Source organism: Brachycentrus maculatus, unplaced genomic scaffold, assembly GCF_059751285.1.
Source record: "Brachycentrus maculatus isolate JH-2025_06_01 unplaced genomic scaffold, ASM5975128v1 h1tg000222l, whole genome shotgun sequence".
Lineage (NCBI taxonomy): Eukaryota > Metazoa > Arthropoda > Insecta > Trichoptera > Brachycentridae > Brachycentrus > Brachycentrus maculatus.
The window spans coordinates 210582-224816 of NW_028280973.1; the positions used below are offsets into that span (position 1 = coordinate 210582).

At 34.3% G+C, this 14235-nt stretch overlaps 1 protein-coding gene and 1 long non-coding RNA gene across 3 annotated transcripts; one reads left to right on the forward strand and one right to left on the reverse strand.

Annotated features, from left to right (window-relative positions):
* Positions 1–216: 216 nt before the first annotated feature.
* Positions 217–2255, forward strand: LOC148306840 (uncharacterized). The gene is made up of 2 exons (XR_015837943.1): positions 217–1508; positions 1599–2255. It is a non-coding gene; the product is annotated as an uncharacterized LOC148306840 (long non-coding RNA).
* On the reverse strand, positions 1574–12298 carry RYBP (ring and YY1 binding protein). Of its 2 annotated transcripts, XM_088264288.1 has the most exons (4): positions 11951–12298; positions 9735–9747; positions 4921–5271; positions 1574–3333 (listed from the first exon to the last, which is right to left on the reverse strand). In XM_088264288.1, exons 1-4 carry the CDS (start codon positions 12084–12086, stop codon positions 3300–3302), a joined length of 534 nt encoding a protein of 177 aa, XP_088120414.1. In that variant the 5' UTR covers positions 12087–12298; the 3' UTR covers positions 1574–3299. The 2 variants fall into 2 exon arrangements, with proteins under 2 accessions (XP_088120414.1, XP_088120415.1); XM_088264289.1 differs by lacking the exon at positions 9735–9747.
* Between the last annotated feature and the right edge of the window lie 1937 nt (positions 12299–14235).

The window sequence follows — 14235 nt, forward strand, 5'->3', positions numbered from 1 at the left end:
TTTTTTAAAAAAAATTCTGCCAGGTCCACAATAGAATAACAGCATTACAGGGTTAAACAATCCATCCAAGTTTTTTTTTAAATAAAACTACACTTGTGTTAAAATTTTATTTTTATTTTGAATGTATACAACCTTGTCTTTTATTATTACATTTTATAGTAAATACGAGTGAGATAAAATATGTTTGCTTGTACACTAAACTGATGAAAAAAAAAATGTCGAATGACGTTCGACATAGGACCGGAAAGGGTTAATTAAGAGCTACCACATACGGATATCATTTCATTTCATTCGACTATGGCTAAAGTTGAGGGATAAGAGAGCACGGTTGACGATAAGAAATCAAACATACCACAGATTACCATATAATTCAAGAAAAAAATGTTCGTAAAAAGTACTCAACAATTTATTTTAATATAATAAAAAAAATAATAATGGGAATAAATTATAATAGTATCGGGAACAAGACGTATCCGTTAACTTAAATCAGTGGATATTACTTACTATTATTAATTAAATTAGGTATTATTACAAATGTTCCTACTGCGAATCAAATAATTATTCTAATTAAAATAAATATAAAATAGAGGAAAATATTGGAAATTAATTGATTTTAAATATTTAATTTAAGACTCCAGTCTCTGAAAAAACAATTCGGTATTAGCTATGTTCGCACTTTTTAAAAATAAAATATTAATTCAACTTAGTTTCCTGACGTACTTATAAATATAAGAAAGCAAGAGTAGGTAGGTACTTTGGACATTTTAAGAGAGGAGAGAAATGCGAAATACGTATTTTACTAGACGAGACAGTGGGAGGTTAATGCAGTATGTAAATATATGAAGAATACATATGGTATATCCTGGCTTAATTAAAACTCAAGTCGCTGCTTACAGCGCCTGCAGACAGAACGAAAATTGACATGACCTTCAGTGTAAAGCGGCTCATTGAGAAGAAGACGAATTCAATTTTTTTTTTTTAATTATTTTAAAATAAAAACTCATTTTTAGGTTACCGATTTTTCAAATTGAATTCTGAACCATAAATATTATGCAAAATAATAGCAACTAAAGTACAAATGCGTTGACAACTTAATATTTTATTAGATTTTTGTTTCGAATGGAAAAAATATATCTTATTTTTATTACACAAACTTTAGATTTTATATCATTGGACAATGTAGTGCAAAAGGTACAGAGATAATCTATAAAATCAGGTAAACCGGAGTCTTAAAGGAGGAACAAAATTAATTTTATTTAAAATTATAATTTAAAGGAAGATTTTATATAAAACAATTCGTAGGACTTTTGCGTATATGTATTACATATTTAAAAAATTCAATTTTAGTACAGTGTAAGTACTAAGTTCGTAAAATATTTTGACAGTTGCTCTACTACAGTATGGTCATTCAATTATTTTACGATAAAATGAAACTTTCAAAGCAAACAAAAGTTCATAATTTATATTTGAAGCACTAATTTTGTGTTTTTCCATTTTATAATTAAAATGTAACTTTGTTTTAAAATCACTATAAATTTATGTATACAATATTTATAGTGATTTTAAAACAAAGTTACATTTTAATTATAAAATAAAAGTTGTTAAAAAAAGAGACTTCCTGCAATATTTAATTTATTTCGACCTTAAATAGTGTTTTTCCAACGTCTTCGTCATAGGTAACTTTCATTAGGTATGTCTAATTTTAATGTAAAAATATTTCAACCCTTATATTACTTACTGGCATCATTTAAATTAATCAATAAAAATTAGATCGTACAGAAAATAATTAATTTACATGGAATACAGTGGAAATTAGTTATATCGAGAACAGAAATGGACAATTTTCTTTCGCGAGGAATGTCGCATTTAACATACTCCACATATAAAAGGATATTTCAAATTCTCTTTGTATTTATATAAATCCGAAATGTCGATTATTTCATTTATCATTTTCATTTGCGAAATTCACTTTTCGAAATAAGCAAAAGCAGTAAACTGGGAACATATTGCATCATTACTCATATCCATGACTTTGGAATGTTGGTAGCAATGCCACTAAAACCTGTGCCTACAAGTTGCCACAGACGAAATGCACCAACAGGATTCGCGGCAATCTCCGCGGCAACATGGCTCGAAAGATTAGCGATTTCAATTCATGCTGTTGAAACAACCGTTGGCGTCAAGAATGTGCGTTTTTCTTACAATTAAAATTTTGACAGTTTAATCCTTTAAATCTTCCTTACATATTTTAACAAGGACAATACGCCGGTTCTTTTGTGATTTTGTACATTACGAGATCTGGAAGTCCAACGAGCGAAGCAAAATGTGCAGAAATGCTCCCTTATAGCAAAGCGATTTGAAGTTTTCGCCGATTTTAGCGATGATGCTTTTTATTTATTTTCTGGTTTTGCATTTTATCACTATGATATGATAGTAACAGAAAAAATATCACTTTACACATGCCTGTAGATTAAGTCCTCATTACCAGGGTAAACGGATCATTTAGTGATACAGATCTACTGATGTGGCTCTTCCGAACAAACGAATCTTGCCCACTCCTAATATATTTTTTTTGAAAAGTAGTTCCAGTGTTCACTGGATATATGGAGTATAATAAAATAACGCTGATTATTCCCATTATAACCAAGTTCAACTGTATACATCGACGTGTAACTGTCAAATTATCGCATCCACCATTTGAAAAAAATACTGTCAATCAATATATTGTCAAATAATTTATATTAAAAAATGTAATGTAATAATAAAATACACACATTAATTCTCAAATTTCTGTGTATTCTTTAGTGATTTTTTTTTGTATGTGATGTTGTAGAATAAAATAAAAATTAATTAAATAAGTACCTGCGTCATGAAATATCGTGGTGAAATAAAATTAATAAAAATTAACATACAATCAATTTCAACATTTAGTGAGGACTTAGTAATATATTATATAGTAATAATATTATATTCAAAAGATTTTTGGAAATATTACATGATGAACGAGACGTATCTAAATAATTGAAATTAATATAGATCGCACATAAAAAAAATAAAAAAATACAACAAAAGTTGATTTACGTCTAGCTAAGAATAGGGAAAGGATTGCAATAAATAAATTGAACACAAGTCATGTAATATTTGGGTCGACTCTGGACTGGCAGTGGGTTAACAGTAATATAAAGAGTCCCGATTTCCTCCACTCACCGCCGCTCACGGCCACTCACCCACGCTCACGACCACTCACCGCCACTTACTTAGGAGACTCAGCGCTATTCTTCACGTCGTCACTATCCTCGTCAAGCCTCTCGAGGTTCACAACACACACCAAACCTGCAATCAATAATGCGATAAATTCATATGTAGGCATACTAGTATATATTCTACTCTTCATCTTGGTCGTCTGCACCCAATCGTGCATGGGGCACCGGGAACGAACCAACAAGGTTGAATGCATTTTTTACATCAAAACAGATTTCTCTATATTATTTTTACCATCTTACACTTATTTACTTCAAAAGGGTAGTTTCCAGTTTTGTAACAAAGTCATCTTATCAAAGGTATCTTATTTACTGTGTATGAGAGAAAAAAATGACGACTTTTTAAACAATATTTCAAGTTTTATTCCATCAGAGAAATGCAACAAAAAACAGGGTGAAAAATAATGTTATTAAAAAGTATTAACAATTTTAGAACACATATAAAAGAGTTGATTAATAAAATTGTTGGCCTCCTCTAATATAATTTCAAAGATGCCTTTAAAAAAAAATGTTACGTGTAAAATACCACGCAAATTACTTGCACAATGTAGAATTTAACAAAATGACAATATTTTGAATTAATATATCAATAACTTAGAAAAATATTAGTATATATTTTAGCAGTAGGGAACCAGTCAAAACGTTAAAAGAAAGAAAAAATAATTAAAGGGAGATATGCACAGTCTGAGGTCAAACGACTCAAGTTACTAGGGGAGAAGAAAAAATATATGAAAGGGGAATAAATAAATGATAGATGGTTAAAAATAACTAAACAAATGTTCAAAGGAACAAAAAGATCAGTAAGCAGTAATAACTTGGGAAAGAAAAATAAAATACTTATTAGCAGTTAGTTAAACGTAGAATAAAAGACTAACAAAAAATTAATATTTCTTTCCTTTAAGGATAGCAACAAATTGACTGCTTAAGACGAGGAATGCGAAAATAGTCGCCAATAAGGCGACAAGAAAAAGACTGGTATGTAAATAAAATTTCCTTTCCTTGGATTTCAAATAAGCAATGAAGGAACTTGCGAAGGAGAGGTCAGTCGCCGTATCGCCATCGTCAAAAGTGCAATGTCTAAGCTATACAAAATCAGGAAAGACCGGGGTGTGAGAAACAACACCAAGATAAAGCTTGTCAGGAGTTTGGTTTACTCCATTTTTCTCTATGCTGCTAAAACATGGACCATAAAAGCAGCAGAAAGGAGAAAAATTGACGCTTTCAAAATGTGGTGTTGGAGGCGCATGCTCCGAATTTCATGGACAGCAACATGGACGCACCGACGAGTCTATTCGTCAGGATCTACACTTGGATGGCTTGACTTAGGCCGATATTTGTACACGACGGATTCTGCAGTTCTTTGGACACGTTGCTTGAAGCGATGAGGATAGCCTGGAACGACTGGTTGCGATTGGTAGCCTGGAGAGGAAGATGCCAACACGATGGTCCGATCGAGTGGAGGGCTACGTGAAGCGCAGTAAGGGGATAACTGGAGAAGAGTCATTGCTTCCACGAGGTTCACAACCCTCAGTAATGAGGATTAAGACGGAGAAGAAAAAGAATACATAAAGTTCAGTTTTGCGACCACGATGGAGATGTGGACCAAAGATTGCAGCGGTGAAAGGTGTCTCGCGCCAATGTGAAGCGGCGACGCACTCACCGAGGGCGGGGCTGCATCATGGGCGCGTGTCGCTCGAGTCCTCGTTGTCGCTGGCGTGCGGCGCCGGCGGGCGGCGCTTGTACTCCGTGATGACGACCGTCACGCTGTTGACGGTCACCTCGCGCGCCTGCCCGCTGGAGCGGTCCACGTCGCGCAGCCGCGGCGGGAAGCGGCGGCGCCGGCCGCGTGCCGCGCCGCGCCGCTTGCCACCCGCCGGGGTCGCCGCGCCGCGCTCCGCCGCGCCACTGCCCGCCGCGCCCGCCGCGCCCGCCGCGCCCGTCGCGCCGCCCGCCGCCCCCGCCTGCTGCGCGACCAGCGCCTGGTTCAAGCGCGGCTTCCTTGTGGACGTACCTGACACAAAAATCCGAATTAAACATCGCTAAAAAAGAGCTTCTCCGATCGATAAACGTCGCCTTCTATCTCGTTAGTCACTAAAAATAACTCGTAAACCAAATAAGTACCGAAACGATTGTTTTTATTATTGAACGACGTTTGACGACCGATCTTTAACATTACGACATACTCTCAAACGCAACCTCGTCCTGTCATTCGGTAGTCAGCTCCTGGCAACAGCTGTTAACTGTCATTTTTCAAGTCTTGCCTAGTGACTATCAAAATCAAGTGTAAAAAAAATCTAAATAATAATTGCGGTTTAAACTTATTTTTTTACGATTTGGCACTTCCTCGCGTTATGAGCTTGTCATACATATTGATTATACTATGAGGAGATGCATGAACGTGGAAGAGGCGAAGAATGTTTGCAAAGACAGAGTGGTGTGGCGTTCTATTCTCTCTGCCTACCCCTGCGGGGAAGCGGCGTGATGGTTAGTTAGTTAGTTAGTTAGTTATGAGGTTGTTTTATTTCCTCGATATTCTTTTTAATTAAATTTCAACAAGATTTTTAAAAAAATATGTCATTATTTGGTTCCACTGTACCTACTTTCAATACTTACTTGTACTTTCAATAAAATAAAAATCTGGTTCGACTGTTAAAAGTAACGGGAGACAAGCTTGCCGACTACTAACTAGTCGGCAAAGTGACCAGCCTAGTCCAGCATTTATATATGTATGTTTTAGCTTTCAAATAGCGGTAGGACTGGAGGTCCTATTCACCCAATGTTATAAACATGAATTTAAAGAATGTTGCGTAACAGTTACAGTAAGTATATTTTAGATCGCAGCTAGTGTGGATGCGATGCAAGTATAGTGCTGGATGTGATGGTAAGTGTCCCAGCGATGTAACACAAAGTGATGATACATATTCATTATATACTCTGATGCAAATATGGGTCAATTTGTTCCACTTGCTGCGAATGTAGAATTATTATTATATATTTAGCCAATGCACATGAACGAGACAAATGCGAACCAATTTATTATTAGTAACTTTAGAACAATAAAAATGATATATTATATTTTTTTGAAAACATGCTCTGATATGAAATGTATATGAGGAGAATTCAGTTACTATATGGACGCTGGAAAGCGAAAATGTTTAATGTAATTTTCTTAGAAATACGTTTTGTTACACATAATATATTTCTGTTGTCCATCTCATGGTGGTTAGCGCGTTTGGCTACGTTTCGCTACCGTGCTTAAGGTCTAGGTTCGATTCGCAGAGGGGGGGGGGCAAAACAAATAGAAGTGATTTTTCACGTTAATATTTGTTATATATCACTCTGTACTGGTACCTACCTAAAGTTCAGGAATGATCGATCACATTACTTTTATGTAATTAACGATCAAGATGACACTGCGTCGATATGATGCAGTCGCCTATGCACCAATGCGTGCGGATAAGGGTTGGAGGAAGAAGAATATTTTATCTGCTTTAGTCCGACTGGGGACTTTTTACTATTTCTAGAATAAAATCATCCACCTATTTCGAAAGCTGATTATTAGGTACCTACTGAATTTTTTTAAACGCAAATTTATCTTTGTTTAACTATTTAGTGCCCTGCCCTATACACCATTTCAAGCACGTAATTATCGAGTTCAGATAATAATGTCATAAATAAACATTCTCTCCGAAGTGCTATCAGAATGGCTGAGGTCACCGAAGAGATAACCTTAAAGAAACCAGACATTTGATGGAATATTTATCGACTCCAAAATATATACATTTTTTAAAAAGACGAAGTACTCATCGAACTCGTTATGCAAATAAACAGTTGCTGCGGGTGGCAAGTATTGGGAACATTGAAAAAATTCAAGCATTAATTAAAGCCAAGCTAACTTGAACATACTAACGAAATTATTAAAAAAAAAAACATATCGCTCACTCCTTTCAAGAACGTCATAAATCAAAAAACTTGATTTTTCAGGAAAACGTTTTTAAGGTTTGAAAATAAAACACAACGTTTTAAAAATAAACATCAAGCCACTTATTGAACTTTTTACTGTGCAACAGATCTTTTTGGGTAAAACCTGAAGGTGTTTTCTCCATTTGAACAATATTTAGTTTATTAAAAAAAATAATTTAACAATACATTTTCTTCAAAATGCAAAAACAAAACTTTCTGCCCTGTAGCGGGTAAATATTAAGTTAAAAATATGCCTCTTTCGCTGTGATATAGTACATTTTCTGGGCATTCCGAAAACATGCACAACTGAAAAATGACGATTTTTGATTTATGACGTTCTTGAAAGGAGTGAGCGATATATGTACCCATTAAATTCCCGTCAAAATGTTTCGAAAACTCACCACTACTGATATGTCCGACTGACAGTTACAACCCGGGATCAATCCTGAACCATACGCAAAAGACACAAAATTGTTAAGCTGTGAATATGTACATTTTTCCCCCTCAACAATGTCAAATCACGGCACAGACTCAGAAATAATAGAGTAAAACGTAAGCCTAAGAAAGGCTACACACTCATGCAGCGTTACAGAATTGATTTATTTTTAAATAATTTTTATCTGTTTTTAACAATAAATTTAGTTTAGGAGACTATCAAAATCAGTATTTGATTTTAACATTTAATATATGCTTTCATTAATTGATTCGGCAGCCACTTTGTGGTAAAATCTATCCATTTTTAATTCAAGTTTATACTTATTATTACTTACAACCCTTATCCGCACCTAATGGTGCATAGGGCCCTGCATCGAATTGAAACAGTGTTATCTTAATCATTACTTACATGAAGGCAAGGTGATCACTCTTGCGCTTCAGGAACCAGCCCAGGATAATATTAAATAAATATTACAGTGTAAAATCACTAATATTTATTTTTACCCCCCCCCCCTGGGAATCGAACCCGGGACCTCCAGCACGGTAGCTAAACACGATGACCATTACACCACGGAGGCGGACAATTTAAGTACACCGCATCGGTGTTTGAAAATGATGCGGAATGCATCGAAACACGTGTCACAGTGGATTTTAAGAAATAGTGGTTTTTAGTAAGTAAAACGTTGATTAAAAATTTAATATATGCATACATAACAGAAATACGCTCCAATTGCAATGTTCGCACAATGCACGATGGTGCCCGATGCAGCGTTTAGCTTGCCCTTGGTCAAATCAAACGTTACAATACGTTAGCACGTTTGACTTATATAAAGTTAGCTGCAAGGCGTGTGCAAAATATCACTATTGTACTGAATTTATACATTTATATTTCAAAAGTCTGCGCAACAGGAGGGCATGTATGACTAGATGTATGAATGTGAAGGAAGCGAGGAGTGTATGTCAGGACAGAAGAGTGTGGCGTTCCATCCTCTCTGCCAACCCCTGCGGGGAAATGGCGTGATGGTAGTAGTACTGAGTTTATAAAGCTTAAGATTACAAGACAAAAGTTAACGTTTTAACTAGAAGTGTAGATAACTAATTACGTACTTACTATAAATTCTTTTTTTTTCGGTATCTTTGATTAACTTCGTAATAATACGGATCAACAACGTTTTACGGTAAAATAAAGTCATTATTAGAAATCAAAGTCCAGAAGTAATGTTAAAGTTATCTTCACTACGTAGTTAAATCCTTAACTTCCGTACAGCAGCCCGGGATATTGTTTCCAAAAGAGTAAGGAAAAAAGAATATTCATGCAACCGTTTTCCTTTTGGAAGAGTGAGCACATACCGCTCACTCCTTTCAAGAACGTCATAAATCAAAAATCGTCAATTTTCAGTTGTGCGTGTTTTCGGAATGCCCAGAAAATGTATTATATTCCAGCAAAAGAGGCATATTTTTAACTAAATATTTACCCGCTACAAAGCAGAAAATGTTGTTTTTGCATTTTGAAGAACAGGTATTGTTTAATTATTTTTTTAATATACTAAATATTTTTCAAATGGAGAAAAAACGTTCAGGTTTTACCTAAAAAGATCTGTTGCACAGTAAAAAGTTCAATAAGTGGCTTGATGTTTATTTTTAATACATTGTGTTATATTTTTAAACTTTAAAAACGTTCTCCTGAAAAATCAAGTTTTTTGATTTATGACGTTCTTGAAAGGAGTGAGCGATACGCGCTCGCATTGCTATCTATCATAGGTCACAAACAAAGGTTGTGACTTGGAAAGGATGTGTCGCGATACGAGGGAATATTGTAGTATGGCCCCAATAACATGGATAAAAAGTTATCACAAGCGTTGACTCGTCAAGTTAATGGTAAGGGGTCAAGGGTAAGCAGGGTTAGCACGTTTAAAACGGATATGATTTCCAAACATGTAAACATGCAAATTTCCTCTGTTCGGTTGTATTCGTTATTTCTTTTAACTTTTAACATGAATATTTTCAAATTATAATATAACCCATGGGTATTTATCGTGCGACATTAAAATAGGTATAAAAAGTTTGAGGAATTACCTTGACTTCAATCCTGTAGATCAAGGAAGCACGGAAAAGAAAAAAAAACATAATTAGAATTGGAATTTTGGGAATCGCGCATAAGAGTAAATTAAAAAATAATGTTTTTGAAACGCGCTTTAGATCCGTATAATATTGACCGAGTTGACGTCACTGACGAGCATCGGTGACGTAAAAGTATTATATTATTGATAGCCGCCAGGGCCTTTAAAAAGTATAAAACAGGTACATATTTCAAAGAAACAAAAAAACCTGTACGTTTTCAAATATATTTCAATTACGGGTAAGATGCAGCGACGCAATCACCAAATTAAATTATTCGAGCAACATTACACGAGCATTCTAAAGCGTCGCGGAAACGGTCAATTCAATTGTCGACTTATACGTCAGTGACATAAAAATATACAATTTCGTTGACCGTCTCCGGAGGGGTTAAATATATATATTTTATATTTTTGACATCTCAACATAGACGAAGAAGAATATGTTAAGTGATCACTTTACACACGTGTAACATTCACCAGTTCTATAAATTTTCGAAACCCCAGGTATATTGATCAAATTCAGTTCATGCGAGACTTCCATATTTTTCTTCATCTATGTTGAGATGTCAAAAAATGTATAAAATAACTCCTAAGCGGAGATAATCCAGATTTGTGGACAAGTATTTGGACACATTCAAAAAGTTGTAAATACATTTATATCTTAAAACATGTATCAATATGTAATATATGTACAGTTCTGAAGGTGAAATGTTTTAGGTTTAAACCAGCCATGTTTGTCGTACTTCATTTTTTTTCATCAGACACGGTTTTTATTTTCGATTAATAAATAATTTCAAATTAATCAGTAAAAAATCATCAAGATTTACCACTTTAAAAATATATAAATGTTATCCATTTAGTATTTTATTAAAAAGCAAACAAAATATTTTTATTTGGCTGATTTCGAGATGGTTGTTCCATCATAACAAAAATGGCAGTCGAAGGTCTAACGTAGGAGGTACGATAGAAGTACTCACTGGAAACAATTGCGATGTAATAGTGTTTTTCATCGTAAATTACTATTGTGAAGTGTAAAAGTTTATATTATATATTTTGTATTCCGTTTGTGGATAATTTCAGTATTATTTCAAAATAATAATTGAAATAGTAATATAAAGAAAAAAATCGCCTATACACGTACGTAGTTTGATTCGAGTTACATTTTGAGAAACTAAAAGAAACAGTGGACTTGAAACAGCCATTTCCTGCAGAGAAATGCCAGCAAGGCTTATCTTAAATTTCGTCTCTCCTTGGTTGAGAAGCTCATTTCGCTCTTGTGACCTGGTCACAAAATTATGTTCTTCTTTAGTCCCTTAACGCACCCATTGGTGCATAGGGCACCGCATCGGATGGACGCGATGTTGACTCGGTCGTATAGTTCACCATGTTTAGCAATACGAGTAGGACGCTCGTACTCAAATTTTGAAAAACAACAAAGTACAATTATTCTACAAGGAAAAAATAAAATTGAATCTAAAAAAGCATTTTCTTATACATTCCTACCTACAGCATCAATCACCCACCCCACCCTTTTTATTATGTATCCTTAATTTTCAAGGGATTATAATAAAAATAATCATTTACAACAAAGGTACAAGTGACGATTATGTAGTATATTACATTTCAAAGAGCAGTATTTTCATTTAAAACATAATTATATATGTCATAAAATATCTATAAAGTGTAATATTATATTCGATGCGTATGTTCTGGCTTTCACCTACATATCTTACTTAACATATGCTCTGGCATATTTATGAATACACATTTATCAATGTACGCACGAAATCATTGATTTGTGCATTTTTGGCATATTTTAAGATAGAGATAAAAGAAGATATTGAATAAGAGGTATAAGGGCCAAAAATTTCATGATTATTGAGCACAAAATCTTTTCACAAAAATCAATAACACACCACTGGTCCGATGACGACTCCCTTCATGAAAGGTCAGTAACCTAAAATACCGTTATCTTCATTACATATAAAGGAAAATATCCCCGTTCTCCTTGATTCGAGTAGTCATAATAATGGGACATTTATCTAAATACTTATAGTTTATTGGGTTCACTAAAGATAATCAATACATTACGAGAAAACACCGCGTTTGATAACAAACCTAACCTAAAATAATTTACGACAGTTTTTCTTAGAAAACAGCCGTTGAACTAACCTTTTCTGACATCACACATGAGACATTTAAATGCCTCCGCAGTATTCCTGTAGGTGCAGACACTGCAATCCCAGTAGTTATCTTCTAAAACCTTCGACTGTCGTTTAGCACGACGGATGTTGTTTTTCTTATCCATTTTGCAATGGCCGATAACTTCACTCTTGCACTCACTATGCACAAAACTTGAATAGCAACGTACGTAAAGATGGCTCCATATTTTCGGTGAATAATTTTACATTTTCATTTGTATTGAATAACGATCGGGTTTAATAAATATGTGTGAAAATCAATCTCGGCGACGAAACCGCAACGCCATGACAGTTGGCTTGTCTGTCGATGAGTAGCGAACTGCTTTACCGACGCGGCGCTTCATACAACATCGTAGTAAATTTTCTCGGAGGCTAAAACTGCGTTTTTGTAGGTACCTTGTGGTTCTTCAAATACTCAATGGCGTCTATTGTCCATTCCAAAAAAACTACTTAAAAATATAAATCTAGGTTTTATCTTGAGGTATTTATGCATCTATGTAAATATCGTCCCCCTCCGTAGTATAGTGGTTAGCGGGTTTGGCTACAGTGTTGGATGTCCTGAATTAGTTTCCAAGGGGGTCAAAAAATATATAAGTTCTTTTTTATTATAATATTTATTCAATATCTCACTCGACTGACACACGAGCGTAGGAATGATTAGTTTGCCTTGGCGTAAATAATATATTTATGCACCATCAGGGGTTACGAACAGAGTGTAGGTATTGCGTTCGAAAGATCTTTTAATATTTGTGAGTTATAAAACAGCGCAGGTTTATGATAAGGTAATAATATTAGAACGCATATTATAATGTACATATTTTAGAGATGTGATATTTATGATTAATAAATAAATCATATTAATTTATCGTATTATCTCAACGCAAATTTTGAATGGGTAAATATGGTACCTCAAGAAATTAGAAAAAACCGGCAGTTTACGTTGTAGGTTACTTGTTAGAAGGTACCTATTTACCTAAAATAACTATTATGTATGAAAAGCTATGTAGTTAACTAAATTTTCTTTTCCACAGAAAACACCATGAGTAATGAGTTATAGTTTTGTAAGTATAGGTACATAGTAATTATGTGGGTACATAAATAAATATTATGCACATAGTGCAACACTGTCCCTAGAAAGCGGGTCAAATCATAACTAGTTTTATGTCATTTATATTGATATAATTATGCTTAAAGGTAGGTACACATGCCCTGCCCTACATAAAAGCTTATTGATATGTATTATGGTAATTTGCAATATATGCGGATATTTAAAGATTTAAAATCACCTTGATGTTTCAACATGCCATAGAAGAAGAAGAATATGGAAGTATAGGTATTTTTAGAAATTACGACCTGTCATAGGCTAGTTAAAGTGGTCACTTTATACACATTCACTATTCTGCCCACACTACTAAAATTTAGGAAATTGGATTTATCCTTCAATTGACAGCTTCTTTCACATGCTAATTCGCGGCACCATGTAAATGGTGCTGAATTAATTCAACCATAGGTTTGAGTTGAATTTTTATTTTTATTTTAGCAGAGACCTTTATGAAATTTGAGTAGTGTGGTTGTCAATAATTGGTAGAATGGTGAATGTACACTTATCATAATATTCTCCACAACTCTTCGTCTTACCCTTCTTATATCCTCCTTGTGGAGGAATTTTACCAAAATGTGGCCATAAATATATTATTATTATTATACAATATTACCCTACAATATTCAAACCTTCTCCCATAGTAAAAAAAATATTATTTTAATCTGCATACCTACTTATCTATATGGGACTTTCGGTGAATCTTTTGCCATAAAGCCTACCATATATGTTTTATCTTTTATGGTGGTCCAGTGCCGTTTTTTATTTGGAAATTTTAGTATGTAACTAGATAAAACCTTATTATTAAAGAAATATCATAGATACTTTGTACCCAGTGACGTTAATTCCATGTAGGCAAATCATTAGTGCCTACCCTGCTCTAGTGGAAACCAAACCAAAAATAAGGTGCTTGAATGTAAGTAAGTATGTCGTTTTCTGTGTTTTTTTTTTAATGACAAATTATACGCTTTTACCTGCTACCTACCCTTATTAAAAAGTCTCTACCAGCCACTGCTAGTGCCTAGTAGGTACCTGCAAGCCTTTCAACGTTTAATCTTCCGATTTCCAAAAATCCTTTAAAACACAACTCTGTACCTACGTATATATCGGTAGTGTAATGGCAAACGGGTATATCTGTCAAATTTTTCATTTTCTAA

What these genes read in the sequence shown, in the direction of transcription:
- RYBP (XM_088264288.1), bottom strand. Translation starts at nt 12,086, where the DNA reads ATGGATAAGAAAAACAACATCCGTCGTGCTAAACGACAGTCGAAGGTT. An exon ending in ATGATGCAGCCCCGCCCTCG is followed by an intron (nt 3,334 to 4,920) that starts GTGAGTGCGTCG and finishes TATTGATTGCAG; the next exon opens with GTTTGGTGTGTGTTGTGAAC.